Source organism: Nyctibius grandis, chromosome 3 (genome assembly GCF_013368605.1).
Source record: "Nyctibius grandis isolate bNycGra1 chromosome 3, bNycGra1.pri, whole genome shotgun sequence".
NCBI lineage: Eukaryota > Metazoa > Chordata > Aves > Nyctibiiformes > Nyctibiidae > Nyctibius > Nyctibius grandis.
Genome location: NC_090660.1, coordinates 85,276,933 through 85,303,802, shown reverse-complemented (window position 1 = coordinate 85,303,802; position 26,870 = coordinate 85,276,933). Strand labels below are relative to the sequence as shown.

The following is a 26,870-nucleotide window of genomic DNA, read 5'->3' as shown; positions in this document are numbered from 1 at the left end:
ACAGTTCAGCAACAAGCAGCTGTACTGACTCGCACGTGAAGCTGACCTCACGCTGGCTGTTCAGCCAAGGCAGTTCTCCAGATTCAATGCATCTGAGGAATCAGTGAAATTTAGCTTTGTGTAACAGGAAAAAAGACATTTGAGAAGTTCTCCTTTGTGACATTTTCATACAGCCATGGTTCCTGGTTTCCACATCACCTCTTAGAACCACATGTACTCAGTAAGGAGACATTTATTCCACTATTTCTGTTTTCAAATTTTTGGTACAAAGTTTATTTTCAGAAGTTCCCACATGATCCTTTCTTCTACCAGCGTCTTTTAGGATTTTTCTCTCTGGTTTATTTTCTTTATCTGTTGAAGCAAAAGCAGTAATTGCTACAGAAAGCAATAATGGCAATATTACAAATATTTTACAGCAGCATCCATTCATCTCTTTGCCTCAAAAAAATAACAAAAATAAATCCAGACAAGATCCGTACTGCCATGAAGGCTTAGGTTTGTAACACCCAGAAGTATGCTGCGTTCCCATATATGAGTTGTACAAGTCCAGCACAACTTTCCCAGTTTGTGCAGAACCTGATAAATAAGACACAGAAATATGAGTTACGTCATACTGTTTCTAAGAACTTTTACTCTGTAAAATGTTTGGTCACTCAAAGCTATAAGCTTAATCACATATCAAAGAACACAGGCAATAAAGCCCATCTTACTAGAACATATAGTATTAGGCCAAACAAAATGTAAGAGGACAAAATCTAGTGGTCACTGAAGCCTCTTCAAAAAAGGTCTAAAACAGAATGTTTCCATCATGTATCAGAATAAAAATGTACTGTATTAAAATTTGATTTTTTTTAACAAGTTGTCTTTTAATCAGTCTTCTATTTACAGTGCAGAACTTCTGCCAACTGCAGTAGTTTTAACTTTGGCACAACACTAAGTTCCAATCCTTTTGAGTATTCAAGTCCTGTGTGTGTCCAAAAATTTTCTTGGTTTCACGAAAGATTTAGGCCCATTCACAGTTAACCAGTTATCTTGAACTTTTTCAAGAATTGCTTCCCCTTCACCACACTGGGCAGCTACAAAGGAAAGACACTGTAAGCTATTGCATCATTCAAAAGAAACTCTTCATTCTAAACAGTGACAGTATTGTTGCTTCCTTTAACATCACATACACCAGACAGATCACACAGACGGCTACATACTGGACACCTTCTAAAAACTTTGCTGGTCGTTAGTGAATCATCTTCCTCATACTTCAAACACATAACAATGCATTAACTTAAATTTCATTTCACATGTCAAACAGGACATTTAAATATATTGCAATATATTATAGAAAATTGCAAAGCGCCATCATTTCTGTAAACGAGATCGACACCTGTTTAACTCTCCTGTGCACGTGAAGAGCAGTACCTAGTGCCACATTTTCTATACAAGATAAAGCCTTCCCAGGTAGGGCAACTCATTTTAGTGCATTTCTGTACAGACTGTAAGCATACATGCAGATAGCCAACAATGCAAAATTTGAAACACTTTTGTAAGCTGGAACTGGAGGCGGGGGGAACGTTTCGAAATCATAATGGAGCTCTTGTGGTTGAGCGTTTCGTATCACAGATGAAGACTTGAATCTTCTGTCATTCTAGCAGATTCTTTAGGGAAAGTTTCATGATAGGTATCTAGTATTGAGTAAACATACAGAAATACTTTCATCAACTGGGACACAAATATTATGTGTCTTAACACATTCTAAGTTATGCATGGTTCAATGTTCATATAGTAACCTTCTCTCTAAAATACTTGAGAAACCCCAAATCATTTTTATGCCACAGTGTTATAACCAAGGATCAGTTACTTTATCCATCACTACCTGCTCTAGAATAAAAATAAAAAAGAAAAAAAGAAACAAAAACAAAACAAAAAAAAGGCCTCACACTTCCCAACAAGCGTCAAGTTGGAAGCAGAGGTAAGTACCATTGCTAACCACAACACAAAGATCAGTGCTGCCATCCAGCCAGCACACTCCCAGGCGAAGATCCATCTCGCCTACTTTCAGGCGTCTGTAATGTCTGAGTGTCCGCGTCTGCCTGCAAGCCACGCATTAACAGTCAACTGGAGTTTAGGGTGCAGTTTGTCTGACCAACTCTGGGCACGTAGGACGAGCTGGCTTGCATTCATTAGGTACGCTGAGTAGCTACGGTCTCCTGCTTGAATGCAGACATCAACATGCAATCAGACAAATCTCACCTTAATCCATGAAAAGTGCTACGGGATCCTCAGTTACCACATTTTACAATGTTGTGTAAGTCGGTTTTGCAATGACTATCCACTGAAAAAGTGCAGATGCTCTTTGCCGCAGAAGGAGAAAAACCCCCAAAAGCTCAGATGATTAAACTTGAAAATATTGGCTGTAACCCACCTGTGCTTCAAAATTTCCCTTTTTAGAAGTGGAAAAACAATACAGAAATTTGAGCTATTGTGTGTGTTTAAGTAGCTGTTGAGGGGATTTTTCACTTTCTGTTACAACTTTCATTTTAAAATATTTTCCTACAGAATTTTAATACATCACCAAACCTAAAGTAACTTGACCCAATAAGTTTGTGTCATGCTACTTGGTAAATCTAGTTATCCTAGGGTATCACAAGCTTGATGAAGAATATGGGTGTAACCCAGCACCATTAAGTGCAGGGAACCGAGCCCTCTACTAGCCCTTCCCGTCTCTAATTTACACGATCATCCCAGGCATTATGAACAACTCTCAACAGTTTTGCTGCTCTCTGATCATTGATACTATTTTTTCATTACTGAATGTAGGCAAAATTATTTTCCAAGAAAAAAAAATAAATTAAATTGAAGAAAGTAGCTATATTTCATTGCACTCTATTTTTGTGCATTCAGGTTAGGGCAGGGGTATTTAATATTACAGAAGCTTATCTTCTCTCCTTGGGAGATAGGAATATAGACAGATATGGGACTCAGGTGGAGGACGCAATCGATACTGTCATATTTACAGAAGCAAATACTGATATTCAGCCTGAATACACAGTACTCCGTTAAGTGCAAAAAGGAAAATGCTCCCCACCTTAAACTACAGCTTGGTTACTCAGCAGCCAGAGACTAGTTGTCAGAGTTACTGCTGTGCTCTCATTTCAGAGGAAAACGGAGGAGGAAGAGAGTGTCTGCATCTTTGAGCTTTCTGGCCTACGGGGACTGCATAAGGCCATGAATCACTTTGTATGAGCTCCAGAAATGTTTTCTCTGCTCTGCAGAGAAGGGAGTGCATTTGCATGCCTCAAGAGTTCCTTGGCAAGCAGGAAGAAAATAGGCTTTTGCCCAAAGTCAGCAAATCATGCATTAGAGAAATTACTTCATATCATTTGCGGACATTGCAAGAGTTCCCTTCCCAATAATCAAAGTTACAGCTAGACACCACATTGCATAAAATGTCATGAAAAAACAGTTTTTAAAATGGTACTGGACAAGGTTAAAAAAGGGAATGGTCTCACTTGCTGTAGTGTATTAGAGATAATCCACTAAATTCTAATCATGAGGTACTAGATATCTTTCCTCTCCTTTGTTTCAAAACAAAGCAGAGATTTCTATGTGCTAAAAATGAGCGACTGCAATACTCATTCTGTCAGAACAGCAAGAGTAAAACTTGTTTTGCTTATCAACTTTTAGGTAAGTGAATTCTGCAGGGCAAGCAAAAGTCAAGAGCCTCCAAGCTTCTGTATTTTCCCTTCTCTCCACTTCCTACAAGCCAGCACTCTGTTAGTTCACTCAAACCTCCAGGGAGGAACAGGTCTGACTTTCTTTTTACAACAAACACTAACCTTGGGGTCACTGAGAGGCTGATACTGGGAAGACAGCACTGTTTAACATGGAACCGTGCTCTTTCATTGTACTCAGAAGCAAGAGCAAAACATGCCATGAAGCAGCTCAACACAGTGATGGTGGATGCCTCACCCAGTTGTGGCACTGCTTGCTTTCTTTTAGCCCTTCTCTCTCTCCATTCTGGCACAGGATTATCTCTATTCTCTCTAGCTGAATTCCAGAGACAGCAGGAACTAGCATAATCAGATCAGATACTCCTGGCAGAAACAGCAGATGAGAGGAAAGCTCTACCTTAGCTCTGAAGGAATCGGTGCTCACAGCTAAATTCTGAAACAGTGCTCCCAAGAAAGACTGAGAACAAACCAGCTACCTAGAGGTAAGATCTGAGCAAGATCAGAGTTTCTTTGTCTCACTGTCAATGACAATCACTGAAGCCTGGCTCATAACTAGCTCAAACCTAAGAGGTGAATCTCCACAGAAACACAGAAAACACACCACAGGCACGTCTACACACCGTTATTCACTGAGCAGGGAAATCAACAAAACCCCACACGGACCCTCACCCCAGGGCAAACGTACTTTCTTGCCCCCTCCCTCCCCACTGACAACGCAGATCAGTCCAAGTGGCTTCCAATATACCCTGCAGGTGCACATAAGCTACAAGAGGGAGCCAGGCTGCAGAGGCACGCTGCTGATGAGCACAGCAATGCTCAGATTCATCGTAAATTAAGACACCTGCTGATGTGCTTAAGTTCAGGAAGTTTCTTCTATGTAACTGGTAGAATGAGAAGGCACCGGATCCTCTCCAGCCACCTGGTGATTTCTATTTCTCTCGTGTGACTGTATAGCGTGCCTTGGGCACCTAGGTAAGGAGCACAGCAGCCCAAGGTTGGCTGAGAAGAATCTGGGCTAAACCACTGTTACCAATAGCTTTGAGTTCCCACCAGCCATGACCACAATTCACAGATAAAACAGACCAGCATGCTGACAGCTCTTTCCAATGCTTCTCCTGTCAGTCCTGATGCGGGAGGCCTCTCTCCCAGTATGCAGTGCAAATATATACATGCTGTAAACGTGAAATAAACTGGTAATTAATGGACTCTGTTCAAACAGAAGTAAAAGACAGATTACGAGCAATAATGAATGCATACAACTGCTCTCTTCAGGCTGGTCCCACCCAGATTTTTCTCATCCTTGGCACAGCTGAAAGCCTTACAATGTGCCTGTAGCCCAAAGGAAATGTGGGTACTCTGCACCTCTCATTAGCCGACCCACAGCACATGGTTTAATTTAAATTTTATATTCTGCAAATAGATGATGTTCCTCAATGGGCTGTAAATACTACTATAACCATTGGAATACATGGAACTGTAATATTTATAGCAACTGAAAATGTGGCCCAGTATACATCAGCCACCATCTCTGACCATTTTACTGAAAGACGTCTGATCCAACTATATCTAGTCTGATAAACAATGTATTTCCTCTTCCTGTACTTTTCAGACCAGATGTGCTAAGGTCTACCATTATAGCTGAGTGTTATTTAACAGAACACTGCCAAAATGGAAAATTTCCCAGTTCAATCGTATAATTAACTTGGATCTTTATTTTTTCCCATCTTTTAAAGAAGGTTGGATTTTAATGCTAACCTAAATGCAGTCTCTGCTAACAAAAAATTGAGATGTTTATTTGGACAGTTTGCTTGGGTGTTTTTTTTGGCTTTTTTTTTTTGAAAGAAAATTAATTCTGGGTCAACCTTAAGGATTAAGGCAACTGCAGATTTTGCTTGCTAGAGGCATATTCCCAAGGATTTTAAGGATTTGCTTTAATATTTTTGGAAACTTAAAAATAGCATCTCTTTCCCTACTCTAGCTTTGTCCTTTCCCACTAAACAAGTACTGATTTTTGACCTTGTATTCCCAGTGGAGCTTGAAGCTAATGCCAGTCTTTCTTATATCTGCTGGCATCTACAACACCCTCATCCACACCATTACCAGCCAAACAAGAATACCTCCCAACCACATGTAGCAGTCAGTGCTGAAAAGGCCAGATCCTGATCTCTCTTATATCACTTCACATCTAGAGTCATAAGCACTCCAATAAAACGCGCTGACACCACAGTTTTGCTTCTCCCCGACCTCAAAGTTAAACTGAGGGATTCTTGGCTAGTCCTCTCTAGCACCGCTGGCTACTTTGTGCCTCACTGACTTGAGTCTTGGAAGCCAGGAAATAGTTTCGTCATCAAATTCGAGTCACACACCAAAAGCCATTACCTTTTTTCTTTTCAGCAATCTCAAATAGAAGAACTCACCCTGGCAAATGGCTTTCACACACAACATCCTCCTGCAACTCAGGCAGCCTGTTCAATCTGGGAGCAGAAGGGCAGCTACAAGTCTCCAGTGAGGAAGGTGAGTTAACCGTATTTTTTTTGTCAGCCGTTATTCCGTTTCTTGCTTTGACCTGGGTTTCACCCACAATCAGGTATGAAAAACAGATCTAACATGGACTCCTCTGCTTCAGAAAATCATGACTAAAAGGACGTTCTTGGTCTTTTGACAGTTATCACAGTGAGGAAGAAAGAGTAATTCCAGATGAGGCTCTTGGAAATGTGGATACGTAAGGACACATTGTCTCTACACTAACCTGTCTCTCGTTGGTCATCAGATGCAGAGGCCTACAGAGAAGATTCTGACAGATGTGCAAAAGGAGATTGCTAGTATCCTTTCTGTTAGTGCCAATGTAAAAGCAGACAATGCTGGCAACAGCAGCACCAATTCATCATCATCTTTTGACATCTAAAGTAACTTACCCCTAAAAAATGCAGACTGACAGTAGCAAGAAGAGAAACTACTCTTCCTGGGAGTACCAGATCTCCAGGATGCCAAGCATCTGCCTAAACTCACTTCCGTGAATCTGGCCCACTGTTTTTAAGTTGGTAATTCAAACTCTACTATGATTTCTATGTCTTAAATGGCTGTTTCTTTTTTTTTTTTTTTTCCCCTATTTTAAAGACACTTATTCAAGATGTAGATGTTTTTTATCAGATGAAACTATATCTGGAGTTCAGTTCGGGTAGATCAAACCACCTCTAAAAATAAGTGCGTTCACCCAGCAGCCCTAGGAACAATCAACATAGTGGCGAGCTCAATCCATTAGGATGAATTTAAGTTGAACTTGCACACAAATCATTCAACTGGGCTATTGCTAAAGAACAATTAAACACTAGCATGTTTATCATTCCTAAGCATCTAAAAGCCACATAACTTCATTTTGTTTGAGAATTAAACATCATGTCATTGCCACAACTTACTTGAAAACCTTTCCTAATAGCACCCAAAGTCGTTTTTCGTCTCTGTATCTGTGTATTCTTACAAACTCCTAACCACCTCTGAATGACTTTTAGGCAGTATCTGCCTCATGTTTACCTTAAAATTCAGTGTAAGATTTCAAGAAATTATTCTTTTTAGCTAGAAATATACATACTTTTCTTACCATTTCCAACAAAGGAAAGAATGCACAAGCTAAAATCAAATGTTACTACCAACTGCATCAAGTCTGTCAGGCATTTAAATTAAGTTGATGTAGGATACACTGATTAAATGTAACGAAAAGCATCTTCTAGCATTAGACTCATTCAGTTAGCTCATAATGATCAACAAGGAACATTTCAGCACAAGTTCTGTAAACCCAAAACACTCTGAAGATATGCAAAAGGTGCCAATATCACCTCATTTTCTTAAACCAAGCAATCCTCACCCCTAGGTTCATTGTTTCCTTTGTCACACTTTTCCCCTTCTCTTTTGAACTCTTTCCTTAAGAAATAAACCCAGGCCTTGAAACCTTTCAGATGAAGCGATGTTTTCAAAAAGACATCTTAGATTTTTGTATTTTCCTCCTTCATGAGCAAGCAATGTTCTCCTACATCAATGAAAAAAATGTGTCTTGTGTTTTTTTTGAATTAAACAACATAAGGCAATTAAATATTGAGAAGCAGTCATGTGTATGACGAACATGAACCTTCCCATTGGTAAAGAGGAGGAGCTGAACTGGATCTGATTTATAACCCCATGTCCTAGGCTAGGCCTGAGGATGTCCACCTCTTGTAGCAAGGAAGCAAATACTTGCTGCCTGCACAGGTAGCATCTTGCCCATATTCTTTTAGGCGGAAGGAAGATGCTAAGCAGGTTCTTGCTAAACTGAAGGCCATGAAAAATCATTTGGCTCTTCACCGTAACATCAAACCTAATTCATAGGTTTTTGGCCCCCAAATACCAAATTTGCACATCAATCTGATTTTGAAAGTTTACGCTTAACATGTCGGGGGGGTTCCCAAGTATCACTATCATCTGTTTCTTCCTCATCTTCCTGATCTTCCAGCATTTCATCTTCCTCCTCGTTCTCATCAAACAGCTCTATTCCAAGTTCTAATCTTCTTTGCCTTTCTGCAAACCACTCTCTGACCTGCTCATATCCCATGTGAGATTTGGCTACCAGTTCATCGAGGTCTTGCTCATTAAGGAATTTGTGCTTCATATAGTAGTCCTTCAGGATTGCTGTTCCAGTTTTGAATTTTATGACAGACACACCTCTGTCCCAGCAATTTAACCTCTTGCTTCCCCGAGGCCTCCCCCGAGGCCTCCCTCTCCCCCTCCCTTTTGGTCTTCCTCTCCCTCTCTTCTTTGCAAAGCCTTGGCCATTCAGACTGTTTGCATTGGCACTCTGGTAATAATAATACCATTTCAATCCACCATTTTTCCAGGCATAACGAGTATCTCCAAACCAGCTCACAATTTCTGATCTTGGGAGTCCAGTTTCTTCCGCCAGCTTGTTGTACTCTTGTGGAGATGGCCACTGAGTACGGACAAAGGAACTTTTAAGCATGTGCAACTGCTCTGGTGATTTTTTTCCTATTTTGCTTGAAGTGGAACACCCTGATTTTGCTCCTGCTGCTCCATCTCCCACAGATGTTTCTCCAGCCTCTTCTTTTGAGCTGCTAGCATTGCTCTCATTCAATTCAGCTCCCTCTTCCTTTAAGACATTTGACTTCCTTCTCTCTGTAAACCAGGCATCAATCTCTCTCCTGGTCAGTTTGGTTTGGGCTCTTAACCTATTCATCTCTTCATCAGTAAGGACAGGGTTATTAAGAAAACTTGCTTGGAGGACTTGCAGCTGTTCAGCAGTCTTCTCTTTGAATTTCTGTGGGGTGAAATCAGGAAAAGCGCTCCATGATGACTTGTTCTGTGGAGCGACTCCCGTTGGGGACTCATTCATTTCATCGCTTGAATCAATAACAATGGTGGCACATGAATCACTGTTGAGATGAATCCCATGATTATTCTTTGAGTTTCTCTGATTGTAGCGTGTATCGCTGAACCACTTTTTGATCTCTCCTTTAGTCAGGCCTGTTATTTTCATAAGTCTAACAATTTCTGAATCTTGAGGAAACTGATTTTTAAGGTAGCTGACTTTTAATTCTGCCAGCTGTTCCTTAGTTTTTTTTGCTCGAATGCTGAAGGAGTCAGGATTCATCAGCGCGGGTTCATTTTTGATAGGCTGAGGGGCTGGAACGGCAGCTACTTGTTTGGTTTCTGCAACAGGTTGAGCAGTGTGAATCTGACTCTTCTGTAACTGTGTTTGGTTTGGGACTCCCGCTACAGTCAAAGCTATTGGGGCTGTTACTGGCAACGTATTTGCACCTGCAACTTGAGTGAGAACAAGTCCTGGCTGACCAACTATTTGGCACGTCTGTAAAATTGAAGGTAAACCATTGCTAGCGGTAGAAATGTGTGCTGGAATGACAGTAATTGTCTGTGGCACAGTATGCACTGTGCCATTGAACTGTTTCCTCCTTGCTTCCTCCACTTCCTCTGGCGTCCAGCTCACACCGTGTTTCAGACGCTGGGCAGAAAACCATATTTTAATCTGCTCCTCTGTGTACTTAGCTTGAGTGGAAAGAACAGTGATTTCTGACATGGTTGGATATGGGAATTTGTTGTAGGTGTTAAGCAAAAGAGGATTGTTATCCAAAGCAGTATTATAGGCTGGAATGCTATTTACAGGTATCAGGACTTTTGGAATCAGGTTTGAGTTCTGTGGAGCTGTAACAGCAGTTATAACCTGTGCCACCCCAGGCTGAAGCACCGGTGCTGGAGTCACCACTGCACTGGGCGCATCTGCTGCACTGCAAACAACCGAATGGCTCGCTTTTGACTCAGAAACTACCAGTGGTGGGTTTTCTACTACTTCAGAGTTCGGCTCATTTTCAGTTCCCTTTTCTTCACCAGGAATGTCATCAACTACACTGTGGAAAACAGCAATACGTTTAGTCTCAGTTTTGTTTTTCATCATTTTCATAATAGGAGTTTTGCTAATTGAGATGCCTGATGAGGGGACCTCAGAAGAGTCAGCCTGTTCAGCATTTTCTTCTCTAACAAAACTCCCATCAAAAGTGAGATCGTTTACTGTTTGTTCAAAGATTGTCTGATTATTACGTTTCACCATGGTCAATTTAAAATTCTCCTCTCCGGTGTGGTACTTCAAATTATGTTCTGAGAGGGCATCGTATCTTTTGGTAAGGAAATTGCATTCTACACAAACGTAGGATGAATTTAATACTACATTGGGATGTTCTGAATCCACATGAAAAGTAAACATATTGAGATCTGGAGTTTGAAAAGTACAGTATTTACACTCGTAACCACCTTCTACTTTATTCGTATTTTTCTGATTGTCTGAACCCACATACTCATGAACATCCTCATCGCTTGTTACGCTCTCTGCTGTAGGGTTATCTGCTGGCGCGAGTACAGGTGGTCCTTCCTCCAAGTCTGATACCATTTCCAGATCTGGATCCTGCTCGTTGGCTAAGACCATGCACGGTGTTGTTGATTTTCGTTTACTTGCCATGCCTGTTATGTGAAAATGATATTGAGTGGTCAGATACAGACTTAACTTCAGGCTCTTCTTGATTAATAATAATGGCTTTTGGTACTTCAAGTCAGTTCTTGTAAAGTCTCAACATTTATCCCATTAGCAGCTTTTCTTTTGTAGTGCAATCAGATTAAAAATAGCTAGTTGAGGATGAGATGTTGAGACACACTGTTTTAAAGTCCACATCCACCACCTGTAGCAAAGAAGAGACAGCGGAATTAGTTCAATTTAAAGAGTAACTTCTATTCCGCTACATATTATGGCTTAAGGTAATTCAGTCCTTTCAGGTTCAGTCTGCCACTGTTCACCCCCTGAAACCAGCAGACCCATTCCAAGGAGAGATACTTGAAGCTAAGTTAAGAAATGCAAAATCCACTTACTACAGGCTGAAATTTGGTTTAGTTCATGTCAATGCAGTGAAAGGCATAAAACACAGAATGGTGTAAAACAGGTAACTTTCTGACTGTTTCCCTTTCTTCAGAAGCCTTCTTCTTGGCACAACGCTGAGGTCAGCTGTCCTACATAATTTTTGCAGTCTTGCCTTTGGACTGCTTTGCCTAAGCTATGACAATTTCTCTCGACTGCCCTGTGAGCTCAAGTGCTTCCTGTCACAAACTCGGCCCCAGTATAACACCTCCACTACTGACTGTCATGTTTTTCATGTCAGAGGTTGTGAAGGATCCCAGAAAAGGCAGACTTAGAGTGTTTTCCCATTGTATTATATATGCGAGCATAAGCATGTGCAGGGCCTTTCTCCAAAGTCTGAAAACAGGCAAAACAATGCCTTTTTAAGGCACTCTGACAGACAAAAGATGACTATCTTTTCTTCCTAGCTCCCCAAATGTCATTCTCCAATTGAAGACCAATCCCAAACCAATAAAACTTAATTGCTAGCACACGGCAATTAACTCAAATCTGTTTTCATGCCTCTGTGCATTAACAGGGACATGATTGATTGTGTGAATTGTACCAGAGAGTAAAAGCATTAAAGACTGATACAGCAAGCAGAAGCCAAACAAAATTATGTATTCTCTGTTTAGAATTCCTTGTCTATTTCTAAGAAAAACTAAAGTACCACCCAAATAACTTTGAGGCCTACAGAAATTCAGAGAATAATATAATCCTAAATAGCACACACTGAAGTGAATTTTGTCCCACAGGGACCACAACTAGTCTGTTGGAAATGATGCACAAACTTCTGCAGAGGGTTATAAACTCTGTAATAGTTTTCTTCTTGAAATAAAATCAAACACTGATTTCTCATATCAGAAATCCCATAGGTATATGAATTTTTAGACAGTGGAACATCATCTACTTCCCAAAGTGGGGGCATGCTCAAGTTCAAGGGGAATACTCAGTAGCTGTTTCAGAAGGTTTAGAAAGGGAACAGCATGTAACAGGTTAAAAACAGAAGGCCAGCTTGTTCGTGACAAAGTCTTAAAGGAAAAAGAACAGCGTAAAAAGAAGAAAGGCAGTTACAAGAAATGGGAAGGGGACAAGAAATAATATTTTTCACCGTATGATAAGATGACTCTTTTTTGACTATGGGAGGGCAGAGGTTGTGGACAGGAAGAAAAATAATTCTTAGTTTTACATTTTTTCTTTAGGCATTCATCCATAGCTGCCACCCAGTGCTGCTCCATAAGCTCTGTTTTCGAAACTGTGCGCCTCACCTCACTTTTTCACAAAAATCCTCCCCAAATGTTTTTAACAGTCACCCTCTGCACTACTTCTGTGCCTATATCCAAAGTGCATAGCCTGACATGACGGGCTTTTTATGCCAAGGATATGGTTACATGGCATTAAGGACACTGACAATGCCCAATAAATCTTGGGTAATCATCATTCCGGGATGACAATTATTTAATAGTACTGGAGTTGAAAGATACCCTTCTTCCACAAGTTAATGCTGGCAGTCCGTAAAATTGCACAGAATTGTAAAAGATACTTATTTCAATGTATATACAAAGCAGGCCATCTCATTTATCTTTGCAGTGAGAGAACCACGAAGCAAAGCTAAATGGATCCGTTTGTCTCGGTGTCCTGAGGGATGAGAGGTAGAGCATTACTAACCATACTGCTGCTCTGTGGGGCTGGAGGGCTCCTGACAAAAGAAAGCCAACTGCCAAGACTCAATGTTGAGCAATGCTCTTGGGGAAGAGCTGGGTGGTATTACCTAATCTTTCTGCAATCTTGAGTAAAATTTCGGAAATGCTAGAAATGCCTATTTTCAAAAGCTACTTAACAGCTAGTTTTGAGGACTGAAGTTGCAGTTTCAGAAATGACTGCGGTGCTCTGCAGTGCCTCATCCCTAGTGCAGCACGTAGGATGTATACGCTGGGCAGCTTGAGTGAGCTTAAGGGCTTGAGGGTCCCATTCTGGGATGGCACAGAGTGCAAGGGAAAGCAACGTTTAAACTGACATGCAGTGCTGAAGCACGCTTGAGATAAGGCTAGAGGTAACGAATAAAATGGGAAACCTGTCCAACAAATCTGTAAGCGTTTTTCTCCAGCCCACTCATTTACCCAATAGCATTCACAGTGCCTATAAGCCTAGAGGTCCACGTGCAACTGCATCACCTGCAGCCTTTTAGCTAAACCTCTGTATCACATCTGTTTGCTGTAGTTCAGTTTTGCTCACGACGTACAAGCACATTATCCTATCCCTCCACTACTTACCAATGGAGCAACACGTTTCTTTGATGCAAGCATGTGTCAGAAAAAGAAAGCTACACCTGCGCTCTTCTGACTACACTATGTAGGATTTTTTTTAAAGGATGTTGTGATTTCAAAACCCTGTTTAATTCAGGGCTATGAAGAACTATGACAGCTTTCACTAAAATCTAAACAAAGCGAGATGCTTGCAACTCTCTCCAGCCTTCTTTCCTCTACAGACCTTGCAGAAACCTCCATTCCCTTCTCCTTGCTGCTAATGGGATTATTCCATCCGTAGCACCTAGCTTAACATGTTCTCTCCGTTTACCAGGGCATTATGAAAACTCACACTTGAGTAGTTTATCAAACCAATTATGCATCACCTTTGTACTTCACTTCCTCTAAAACACCTCTCCTGTACTGCTTACAGGAATGCCACGTATCTTGACATCAGTAAAGTTTCAACATCCTGTTCCAGCAGGCCAATTACTGCAGCAAAAAATGAAATCAGATTGGCTTAACATAGTCTGTTTTTGACAAATTCACCTTTTTAAGAACCTTGTTACAATTCTCTAGGTTCTTACAGATTGATTTTTAGCAAATTATTCCTGTATCGTCCTGGGAATGAAGATCCCGTTAACCGATCTGTGTTTCCCTATGTGTTCTCCTCCTCTGCTCATGCCTCTCCCTCATTTAAGACTAGGTACTATGTTTGCCTGTCTCGAGTCCTCTGAGACCTTTCCCCATCCTCCATGAATTCCTGAAGATCATCAGTAATGGTTCAGCAATTGCTTTGGCTTGTCCCTCACATACTTTAAGGTCAAATACATGACTTAATATTGTTTAAGATTTTCTATTTTTATCTGGACTGTAATGAAATATTCCAGGTGTTTGGTTTATGTCAAAAGCAGCATTTTTCAATGAAAGAATCTGGAGAAAAAAACCCCTTTCTATTAGTTGCACTCTTAATCTCTCAAGACATTCATCACTGCAATCTCCTTCTGTAATTTTACCTCAGATTTTCATACAATTAACATTCCTAGCAAAACCAGCCCATGAAACACACATCTTTCCAGGAACAGTCCCATGTAATGAGGGTGGCACGTATCAAAAGTGCAGGAATACTTTTTTGAAGGTCCAGGATCTTGTATTTTATCTTTGAGCAGACAACTGGACACTGCTCTTCAGAAACAGACCATAAATAGGTAATAATTCCATTTCATTAGTAATTATATTAAGACAGATCTATTCCAGACTGGAATTCAACATTTAAAGTTGTCTCTATAGCAGATTTGGATAAAGACTTATATAAATATTTTCTAAATGCAGGCAGAAACATTCTGCCCCTTCGATTACAGTTTGAGAAGGACAAAGGGTTGACAGCAGAAGACACACATAAAGGAACCTGTTTCTAGCGCAAACTTTTCACCTACCTCCTCCCTCCCCTAAACAGGAGTAGCTGATGCAGCAAGAAAATAAACTGAGTTCACAGAAAGTGTTCACTGTGTGTTCAGGTTGTATGCTTTATGAAAAGGCATTTTTTCCTGCTTGCTTTATGACATTTCCATCCAGCGTGCAGGAAAAGCGTGCCAACAAAAAATCCAAACCCACGTAACGTGATTTTAAGAATATGCACGAACAGGGTGGCCCAGGAAAAGATAAGGCAATAGAAACTGCTTCTAACTTTTAAGATCACCTGGATTACAAATTGCCTACGATCTCTCTCAACACAGAAAACGTTTTTTTGTCTTCTCCTTATAGCATCTGATTAATCCATGGCAATATGCAATTGATGATGCTTTGTTTAGCCTCCTTCTAACCTATTACCATTTATTCAGAGTAGATGCATCCATGTCAAAAACTATTCTGCACTGAGCTCAGTATAGGCTAACCTGCTCTGATCTGTGCTGCCTCTCAGTGAGAAGGGTGAAGGACTTTGTTTTATAGTGCCATTTTCTTCAGTTCTTCGTTATCTGCAAAGTTCAGAGGGCATTACTGCTTACGACTCCAAAATAAAGCCAAATCTCCACCTAAACCCTGCAATATTCATATTTGATTCCCGCTTTAAAATGAGGTCTGGTTCTAATTCAACATGGGAGCAAAACTTGTCCAGCTGATTTCTGCAGGACTTCACATGTGCTACGTAAGGGCATGCTTAGGGCCCTTGCTGCACTGCAATTTGTAAGGAGGGCGGCACGTACCAAAAGTTACTGCACTGCCTGCCCACACACAGCTTCAGGGTATGCCAAAGCCAGACCCAGAAGCCAACACGAAGCCCAGCGGAGGCCAAAAGGAGCCTGCCAAAGGACACGCAACTAGACTGTCTCAGTTACCTCCTATCCCCACTAGTTTCAATGGGTAACGACCAGGTTCCATCAAAGTAAGCTTCAGAATTTCAGGCCAGAAATGACCGCTAAACGACCTCGATTACCTTTCTCTATTACAAAACATCCCGCGAGTACCTCTACAGTGATCACAGTAACTTGTGCCACTGCTTTTGACACAAAGCCATAACCAGTTTTTATGTTTGATCATATAGAAGCTACTGATCAAACGTGACAAGTACTGAATCGCGGGTGCACTGACGAAGAAGTACCTTTAACATATATGGTTCATGTCTTTCTCCTCAGTCACATAAGCATGTATTTTCTACGTGACCCGGTCACTTTGGCAGCTAAACCTCACATAGGCAGGTCTTTGGGTTTTGACCTCTAAAAGGTTCAATTCAAATTGTGAGCACTCAGTACCCTTAACATCAGACATCTCTGCATGGTTATTCTTGAAAGTGAGTATCAGACTTAAGTAAATGTCATCATACCCAACAAAATAGCAGCACAGTTAGGTATACTTTTTTTGCAGTTACAGTTCTGGTTTGTTTTGCTTGCTGTGCTGTTACACAGAAACAGGAAAGGGGAAAGAAATAAATTATTGACATGAAAAGATTCTTAAACATGTTCTGGGTTGAATAAACATTTAATTCAATCCCCAAAATGTTTCATACTGGCTTTTAAAAAAATAGAACAGTACAAAATGATTCACTTTAAAACTGTTTATCAAAGCAGTTTCTCCTAAAACATCAAAACAAAAGGTTTTGTTCTCCTGGGATTTCCTTCTTTAAAATGAAATAATCTGGCACAGACATGATTTCACAAAATGTTCCTTTCGACTTGAATCTGCATTTTTTTCCCAGATGAAAAATTTCTAGAGACCTTCATTTTCCCAGGCCCTAGTCTAGTGCTGGAAGTACAAGACCTTCCTTTCACTTCCCGGAGTTTGTGTCCCCAGACACCTTTCAGCTTCTTCAGAGACCAAAGCAGCAGTCCTACAGATGGTCTCCTTTGCTAGATAGCCCGACTCATTCTCTAACCATCCCTCATGCTATGCAGGAACCCCCGCGCTTTTAAAGGTGGCACAGCTCAGCACAGATTGTCTCCCTCTCCTCTCCCCCTCCTCCACTGATTGCAACTAACTGTACGCACCCTCGTCACATTGGAAACCACATTTCAAATTGGCTGCTCTCTGCTTTCATTAATATTTGCTTGTCACCGTAGCAAAATGATATCTTCTCAACAGCAATTAACAGTGTTGGGAGCTCTCTACCCTTAAACAACTGGGACTACATCCCAGGGTTTACCCAAGGCTTTTATACCTCCTGCTAGGCCAGTGGCATTTGCAGGAGCACAAGAAGCAGCAGCAGCAGCTTAAGGACAATGATGCACGCCAATACAATAACCTAGATAGACGGAGAAGGAGAATCCATTTAATACAGGTGGTTTAAAGCAGTCTCCAAGTGTGCATGACAGGCATAAAAGCACGATCAAGAGCAGGTAACAAAACATCCTGCAACTTACTTTGGATACAAAAAGGTGGCGATACATTATGACTCATAATTCTGCCAATTTTATTTTATGTTTTTAAACAGCGGAATGAGTTTCTCAGACCTCAGGGCTAGATCCTTGCCAAATGTCAAGTTCCTGTGTCAAATCCCTGAGGCACAGAGCTGTTCAGAAAAAGAAAGATAATACAGCTCTTACACTGATTGCCTCTCTTCCCCTCCTTGCTTCCCTCCTCACTCTGTTAATTTTGCTCTTAAACCAGCCGAGTGTTCCCCCAAAACTCAATGAACAGAGAACAAAACAGCCTCCAAACAGAAACAATGTGTGAGAAATTCTCATTTCAACGATCATAAGAAACTGAAAACAAGGACTTACAATGGACTCACCAGGTGACACTAATACGCACTGCTGCACGCTCCACATGTACACGCAGACTTGCATACACCAGGATACAGACCCATAATTTAAGTAACTTGTAAAGGATCCCCAAATACTTGAAATAAACATATAAATCCAGTGTTTGCATGAGCCACTGCTTCATGAATGAGGAAAAAGCAAGGACTTGGAGTGTCACTTGAAAAGCAAAAATTACAGTCTCTTGCATGGACCTAGGTTAGCACAGGTCAAGGTGAAGGCTTCAAGGCACATTATCAAGGCTGCAACTACTCTTTAGAGCCTCCTCTACCACTTAGGTCACCGCGGACTTTTGCTCACACGTGCTTCCTCAGAACCTCTTCTGCATGCTCCAGACCCACCTGCTTCCCATGCCCTCCTTAAAGCCTCCTCCAGCCTCTTAGGTCTGATACCACTTTGTGAGAAGGTCAAGGAGTGCAGAGCGCATAAAAAGTCCTTTATTTTCTTTGCCATGATTTGCTTCTCCACTTAGGAAGTAAAAAATGTGACTTCAGAGATGATATTTAAAAAGTTTATTTTTAATGTGGCTCCAGAATGCTTCCAGTGTCACATAACAGCTTTACAATTGTAAGCTGAATCACATAAATTAAAGACAGACAAAACCAAAAATTCACCTAGTCTGTACAGACAGACTCCTCCATACTGGAAAGATGCAGAAAAATTTTGTGTTCATGCTTGCTAGCACAGCTGATCTTACAGAAGTTCTTCAGAACGTTATCCTCCTGATCCAACCAACACTGGTCATGCAGCAGCACTTTCACAACACAAATGCAACACTTTCCCTCTCCATATTCAGGGTACTTGGTCACTGCCATTAAGCGCAAGTATTCCCAGTGCAGCACTAAATTACTGCCAGGACCAGGGTGAGACTGTCCAGCTAGCTCAGGTTTACCTGCCTCTCACTACACCACCACCAACATACTCCTGGCCTGCTACAGATGAACATCACTTTAGGGGCATGGTGATGGTAGAGTAACAGCATCTCAGCTCTGAAGAGGAACTGTAACCAGTTGTCCGGAGAGGTTGTGGAGATCTGCTGGGAACTTCTAAGGAATTTCCACCCTTGGAAGTTTTCAAAACTTGGTAAGACCCCAAACAACACTATCTATCTTCACAGTTAATTTCGCTTTGAGCAGGAAGCTGGACTAGATGATTTCCAGAAATCCCTTCTACTCTAATTTCCAGAAATCCCTTCTACTCTAATTTTTCTTGCCAGGATTTTGGGATGTTTCAGCTTATAACAAAAAGGAAGGAGGGCAGCCCAAGCTGCCTGCATAAACACTGTCTGTAGGTCTCAACTATCTAGTAAAATACCACTGTGTACCAAGTTAACCTTTGCAAAAAGGAATAAAGCATTTTTTATTTGCAACAGTGACCTGACTCTACTCCCCTGCTGAGTACTGTACTGTACTACTTAGATGCTCCCGCTGATTTCTGTGGGAGATAATGTCTTGTTCTGTGTGTGACAAAGACTGATTCCCCCTCTCCCCCCCGTGCCATCATACATTCACAGAGAGGATAAAACATTGTTTACTGTCAATCAGTCCAGTAACAATAAAGGTAAAAGACAGGGGACTATAGAGCCTTCCAAGTATAACATGCAGAATAAAAAGCTGAACCTCAAACCACGGTCACCTGTGGGAGTCAGAGAGATGACTGTGTACTCGAGTTACCACGGAGTAATTAATGAAGGGTCTTAAAGAGTCAGCAGACCGGAACAAGCGTATCAGCCCATGGCACAGGGAGCAGGAGGTTTGTAGTTACCATGTTTAACATGTTCTACTTCACAAGCGCTGTCAGGCTAGGAGCCCAGCAATAGCCTGATGCTGTCCCACACTGCATCCGGCTCACCTAAATGAAGGCCTTTAATGCAGCAGCAAAGTAACCCAGCAAGAATCATCAAGTTTCACCACACTGGTTCCCTGCTCCCCTGTTATCCAGGCTGACGCCCCACACTTTGACTGTGAACTTCACCTCCATGACTTACTTTCCACTGGACACGTGACCCCTCTCCTAACTGCTCAGAGCCCTGCTCCAGAGGACAACCCCCTGTTCGGGAGCCACTGGCCGAGGCAAGCAGGAGGCTGCACCTTTTGCCCTGTTCTGCTGGAGCTGCCTGTCATGTGAGCAGCTCTTGCAGGAGAAACACAAACCTCCCATGTTCAGTCCTGGCAGGGAAGTAATAGAGAGGATTACCGAAAACAGACTACCCAGTTTCACTTTTTGTCTCTTGCGTACTACTATAATGGCAGAAAATTAGAACAACAGGATTTAAGTGGAAAGCATGTAGTTAACTAAAACACTGTGCTTAAAATTAATAGCTATGGGGCTGCTTTCTTACCATCAAAAAAACGGATTAGTTTTGTTTTAAAATATATAGGTAGCTTAAAGCTGCATAAATAGCCTAGGGTCAAATCATACTCTCCCTGATTTAAATGAGAATAGGCAAAAATACTGTGTGTCGTGATCAAAACACATTTAAGAAGAGCCTAAAAAAACAAGAAAAGCCTAAAAAACAAATTGCACAGCACAAAACTGGATAGCACCAGAGTCGGGGGGAAGGAGAGAAGAATCAGTATTATGCTTAAACCTCCTATTATTTAGAGTACGAAAATAAAAATCAGTTTTAGTCAGAAACACTTTGTTAATTTACATTAATGTTTCAAGAACACACTGAACACATTCCCTCATAGGAGTAACACCTATCTAATTTACCAACCTTAAACCAGTCATCCTCATTAAGAGCAGTGATGACTGCCTGAAGTACTGTTCTAACTGTAAACAGATTAGTTTTTACTAATGGGATAAAAGCACTGAGAAACAAAAAAAATCAGTATTAAAATGGATAGTTTCAGTTGGTAAGACTTTTTTTTTTTTAGAAGCAAGTTGTCTTCGTTAACCAAGTTGGAAATTGTTAGTGAAAACACTGCATTAGTGGCAGTCAATGACTAACCTTACAGACAGACATTCACTTTCTAGCCATCTGCACTGAGTGAAGATATGAATTATTTTCTGAATGACAGAAGTGTCCTGCCTCAAAGTTGAAAAAGCAGGACAGGTTGTTTTCTATGCAACATCTCCAATTCAGGTTTGAGCATGAGCTCTGCCAGGGCTAAAATCTTAACAGACATGGATATGTCATCATGGAAACAATAAATTTAATCTAGTAAGTATAAAAAAGTATTTTTTGTCTCAAAAGTCTGTAGGTTTAAAAAAAATACAGTCATGCTTGAATAAATGTATTCTTAGGTATGCTATATATTTACAGTAGTTTGATTAATAATACAGACGTGTTATGTTGTTTAGGGGAATTCTTAATTAAATTTTAATTTCCAACCAAATGCAGTTTGACATAAATTGGGAATAACAGGAACTAATCATTATCCGAAAAACAAAATATGCCCAATTCACTATTTTCTAAGAAAATGACAAAAAGTAAAAATTACTACTCTGAGTGTACGTTGAGATAAAGGACTGATAAAATAAGCACTCCCCGATATAATTTATCCCTTTACAAGACAAAACTCTGCAAACTACCACGATTATCAAACAATGAGAATCACTCGCCATTTATGAAAGTTATCAAAAGCACAAATGCAAATCAGGATTAGAAAAAAATAATTTAAAGCAAGGTCCCCTACATGCAGATTTAAACTGTGATTAAATCACCTATTTTAAACCATTTTGATTTCGATAAGTTATTTCAGTTCCCATATATTAGGATTGGTTTTGAATTAATGCATTAGTTAAATGATATCTGGGGGGAGATAGAGGAATACAAAGATTGGTAAGGAGAGGCAAGACGAACATGTCTAGTGTCATTATTAAATCAACCAAATTAGAAGAGCCCAGGATATGACTGGGGTGTGGTACTCAAAAGAGAATTTTTATGAGAGTGTCCAAGTTTAGCATAAGAGAATAGGCAGGGCTGGAAACCCCATGGGAATAATATGCATCTGTTGTCGTAGGCAGCCCCAGCAAAATGTTACTGGTTCACTAGCCTGGGGCAAGCTGCCTCTTTTTTTCCTCTCCCTTTTTTGACAGCCAAGTACAATATTAGCGTGCTTTTTTTTTTTCTTGCCATCGTCAAGCTGAGGCCGGGTGAGAATATTTTGTGTCTAGACTAATAAATGTTTGTAAGGATTTTGCAAGACTGGTTTATGGGAACAGAATCCACTTCTTGTTTTTCTGCTGAAAAATTAAAAGCAAATGAGCACCATCATGCATTTATTTTAAATTGCATATTACAGCATTGCTATTTTGTGTGCAATCGATACATAATTTGGAAGAAAAATGCTTTTAAAATTCAAAGCTATCCCTGAGCAGCTAAGGTTCTCTTGGAAACTGAAGGAGGAGCCTGAAATTATTGTTCTTTTGTTTGCATCCCCCAGTGGGAAAGGCAGCACACAACTAAAAACCACTGCGCTTTGAGGCAGTATGAATCATTAAGAATAAAGATCAACCCTCCTTCATTTAAACATCAGATATTAAAACTGAATCTAGAACAAAGGTAAACTAAACAGACTCTTTCCTTCCCAAGCAGTTATTGGGTTAAATCAAATATCAAAGGGACTATATAAATCTTGTAACTTCCTCTACTGAAATTAAAAAAGATACTTGTATTTTGCAAAACATGGCCTGTCTAGATCCCAATTACAAGCATCAGCTTCATCGGTGGAAATTACTGGGATATGCATGGGCCAAAACCTACATTTTCTTTTTGATATTTGTTTTGGAGGGCGGGGTATCTCAAGATGAAATGGCTGACTGAGCTTTTTATTTCATTGCTTTGGGTGGAAGTGACTGAATCTTTCCACACAAACTAGTGCAGAGAAGCTGCTCTGGTGCAAAGCAATCTTCAGTCCCAACCCTCCAGCAAGCTCTCACCCTCAGCCTGTCTCCCTCTTGAGTCAGCTCTCTGCTGCATCCGAACTTAAAACGTTGCCTGGTAAGGAAGAGGGCTCCTGTTCAGTAATTCACAGATAGTAATTTCATGAGGATTACATCCAGAAACAGGATATTCACTCATCTAAAGGAGCATGTATCCGCAAATTCTGCCCTCAGAACTAGCTCATGCCTGTATGCATCTGGCCTGAACTGCAGTGAAAGAATTGCTGCCCTTTGTCACTAAGCACGTGCGACCACAGGGAATGGTGTTCGCATTATCATTATCCACGCAAATATTAGTATACTGGAAAGCTTTCAAAGCAAAGGATTCTGAAGTAAAATTTCAGCGTATTCAGTAATGTAAAACTTCTCCCTCTCTGACCATTATATACAATGATTAATACAGAAATTTCTAAGGATATGTGCATGGGACTATTTCTTTACTATGTGTGGAAAAAGTCGACTTACTTTACTTCAGTATTACTCTCCTTCTTACCTCTTCCCTCCTTTCCCCAAAAGAAACAAACAGCTGATACTAACAAGGCCTTATTTCCCCCCCCAGAGGAACACAAGAACTAGACAATTAAAAAAAAAAAAGCTACTTGTCAAGAATCAGATTTAAAATGAATGTTTGTGGACTGTAAGATAAAAACCCAAAGCTGTAAACATCTCACAAAAAAAAAAAAGTCTCCATCTTAAATTATTGCTTTTAATGAAATAAAAACATTAGTTCTCTACTCACCCACAAATTCCTCCAACAAATTTAAGTAAAACATATTAAGAAGTCAAATTTGAAAAACACTCATGAGATACAAGGAGTAAAGTTGTGTGGGTTTGTGTCATATGTAAACAGATACCTACAATGCCAGCAGGGATCCTATACAGGCACCTTTCCTTGCACCAACCCTTGCACAAAAATCTTGAACTCACGTGACACTCCAGAACCTTCTGTCAGTCCAGATCCCCACTGAGAAGTTTGGAGGACGTAAGCATTCAACACTGCAAACAAGGCTGGACATTGTGCAGTGCTGAATGCTCCCAAAATTCCACCAAAGCTACAAATGTGTTTCACCTTGCTGAGAATCCTACTGAGAAAGAGAAACCCCTGAGTCTTCACACTTGCCCCATCTAGCTCACTTGGCAACTGCTGCCAAGTGCCTACCTACTCCTGATACAGCTCTGATTTGCAGAGCACCCTCAGCTCCAACTGCTGTTGCCGAAGGCAGCTGACCTACGTATAAAAAGGCAGTATTTTTCTACTTTGAAAGTATTCTAAAGATTAACTAGGAATCTGGACTTTCTCAAGAAGGATGCAGCTGTAACTAAGGTTTAACTACCAGTCTTCTACAGACCAGGTAGTAATAATTGTTCTTTCCTGACTCCTTCCCCATTGTGTCCCCTTTACTCTTTTTAGGACATACAACATTTCTAGATCTCATTTTGACCTCACTACCAAAACCCTTATACCCATGCACAGAGCCAGTAGGAGAGTTCTAAAATCAACAGCATTTTGACAGACGAAGCATGTCTTTCCATTATAACACAGGAACGAAGGCAATCACGTTAGTACCATGTTTTGTTTAGGCTAATACACCTCAAGTTTTAGGAAAACCAAGCCCAGAGACCTCTACCAAGATTGCCTCAGACTATACAAACATGGATTTCCATCTATGAAGTCCTTAGCACTATTGTAAGGTAAGATAATGTTAAAATAATCACACCCCTAATGTATAAACAAGGATTCAAGCCTTAAAATCTATACAAAACGATTGCCTAATTCACAGTATTCATTGTAAGCTAACAGCTATTTCCCACACAATATATGTGGTTCGTAAGATACTTTGAAGATTCAGAGTGCTGAACATGTGGAACTTTTACCATAACCATTAGAAAGTTCAAAAGCTCATTTTCCGTCCTTTCTGTCTGGTGGGGTGAATCTGGCACTCACAGAACGACGCTGGCTTTGCCAAACAGCGAGGGCTGGCATTATGCATGCCTCATTACACAGTTCTGTCTGCCCACTGTTCAAACAAAACTGCCAGCCTTCAAGGCTTGCTCGAGCAACGGCTTCAAATTGTGGGTCCCCTGGCAGCATGTTAAATCCCTTCAACTCCTAGTAAGACCAATAGATAAGGAAGGTGAGCAGCAGATTGCAAAAAGCCACTGGGGAAGGCCAAGTTGCACAGAGTGAACCTGAAACACCAAACTCACTTTATTAAATGGCTCCAAACACAATTTGAAGGCTGTTCTATGGAAGTAGAATATATTGAACTCCTTTACACCTGTTAGGTACATGCAGAGGTCATGCTGCTGAAGGATGTTTACAACATTAAGTTCTTTACTATCTTCAATGCCATTTAAGGAGTGCAAAAAGTAGCACATTCAAAGTTCTTTACTGTTTTTCCTAAAGGTTCTGCCACCAAGCCACATCCGTCCCTCTTTTAGTCATCAGTAATTTTCCTAGCTTCTGTGCTTTAACATGATACTGCTCTTTTTGTAATTTTAACGGTATAATAAATGTACCTTACATTCCAGTTCTTGCCCCTTTAGATCATACTCTCTTTCATTGAATTCTATTGAACTTTAACATTTACTATGATCTCAAAGCTCTTAAGGACAAAAGAGTGGTACACATCTTCCCACAAGTGACAACAGCAGACTTCTCAATTTGGGCTGATTTCTGCAGCTGGTTAGAAAGGAACCACTGGTAGCAGAGATACTGTTTCATGAAATATGTCACAGTTCACTGAACTCCAAAGGATATGGAAGAGACTTGAGTGGACCTTCTGAAGTTCCTTCCAGTTCCTTGACAGAAAGACGACAGAACTGGAAATGAACCATCGGTTGAAGCAATGCAAGGCACTGAATTACGAAATGCCATCTGGCTGGTGCAGGATAAGGAAATGTATTGTTTTTGGTGACTTCCACCTCCACAGAAAAAGAAACAACTGTTTATGCAGCAAAGTGGTTTGAATATTTGGGAAGATCCTGAACTAGACACAAAAAAATTTAAAAAGAGAGGAAAAAAGAGAGAAGACAATAAATAGGAATTAATAATAAATAATAATGATGATGATGGTGATGCAGAAAACATAACTAATCACATCCCTTTAACAGCTTGAAGAAAGAAGCTGCTTTAATGCCTCATTTGACAATATTAGGAACTTTAACAACAGAAAATTGTATACTTTGGGGTATATATTCAACAAAGGTGATGCTACTGACACGTCATGGGAAGATACATGACTAGAACACTATGATCAGTATTGCTGCTTATTTAGGAAATACTAAGTAAACAAAACAAAAAGGGGGAACAGTACTATATTGAAATTGCATCACTTGTTTACAAGTCACTGACAACTCAGAGGCAAAGCATCTTGGACATTTAAGGATCAATGACCCCGCACCTAAAGCGCAAGGAGAGGGAATATTGACCATTAATACACAGAAGAGAACAGCACGTTCATGCACTCAGCTAAAAACGTTCAAAACCTTCCCCTACTCCATGACCCCAAAAGTGTTATCATACAGGACTTTAATTTAATAAACAGACACTGAAAAGATCATACTGTCAATTTTGCAACAGGCTCTGGATTTCTAAAAATTAGAAAACATAAAAATGCTGAATTTGACACCGTGGAATTCTTGACTAGACCTCAGCTTGACAGGCAAAGAGAACCAGACCACCAAAATAAAGATTAGCCATAGCTTAGCTACAAGTTATTGCGCCTTGGTTATATTTATTATGTGCAAACAGAATAAAACCCAGTTTGTAAGTACTTGATGCTTTAAAAGTTCTGGTTTCATAAAGCTGGAAAAAAACCTGAACTCAAACTTGAGGAAAGAATCTGACTTTAAAGGATACATGATATTTTTTAAGTAAGACTCTTCTCAAGTCACATCCAAACAAAACGGTCACAAATGTTTAACTACATGAAAAAGTTAACCAAAATTTAATCCTTTCCCTCAGACTACATATAAACAAATGGTGGAGAAACGGGGGGAAAGCTCAGGGATCGCAATAGCTTAAGTGAAATGCTACAGACTGCTCAGTGAAGCATAAGACACAAGAAACAGTCTTTTCGGAACATTAGGAACAAAAGGAATCCTAACAATAGTACAAAGTCCATTATTTAATAGAAATTCTTCAGTACTGAGAAATCTACAAAAGGCAGAACTGTTCAATACACAGCTGTAACCAGTCTCCAACAATACATTGGTATGCAGTGATAAATATTGTCTATTCCAATAATAACCAACAGTGATAAACAGCAGCAATTAAGGCTAGACACCAGGACACTGGATCCAGCTAAAGCAC

The 26,870-nt window shown here is 40.4% G+C and overlaps 1 protein-coding gene across 7 annotated transcripts in view; it reads right to left on the bottom strand.

Annotated features, from left to right (window-relative positions):
- Positions 1-243: 243 nt before the first annotated feature.
- ZHX1 (zinc fingers and homeoboxes 1) overlaps positions 244-26,870 on the bottom strand; it is a 28,765-nt gene continuing 2,138 nt past the window's right edge. For 3 of the 7 annotated variants that reach the window (XM_068395706.1, XM_068395708.1, XM_068395709.1), the window contains 2 exons: positions 7,588-10,954; positions 244-1,076 (listed from right to left, as the gene is read on the bottom strand). In XM_068395706.1, coding sequence (XP_068251807.1) covers positions 8,116-10,737 — 2,622 coding nt within the window. In that variant the 5' untranslated portion in view covers positions 10,738-10,954 and the 3' untranslated portion in view covers positions 244-1,076; positions 7,588-8,115. The remainder of the gene's footprint in view (positions 1,077-7,587; positions 10,955-26,870) is intronic. The other 4 variants (XM_068395707.1, XM_068395710.1, XM_068395711.1 and 1 more) reach the window with 3 other exon arrangements.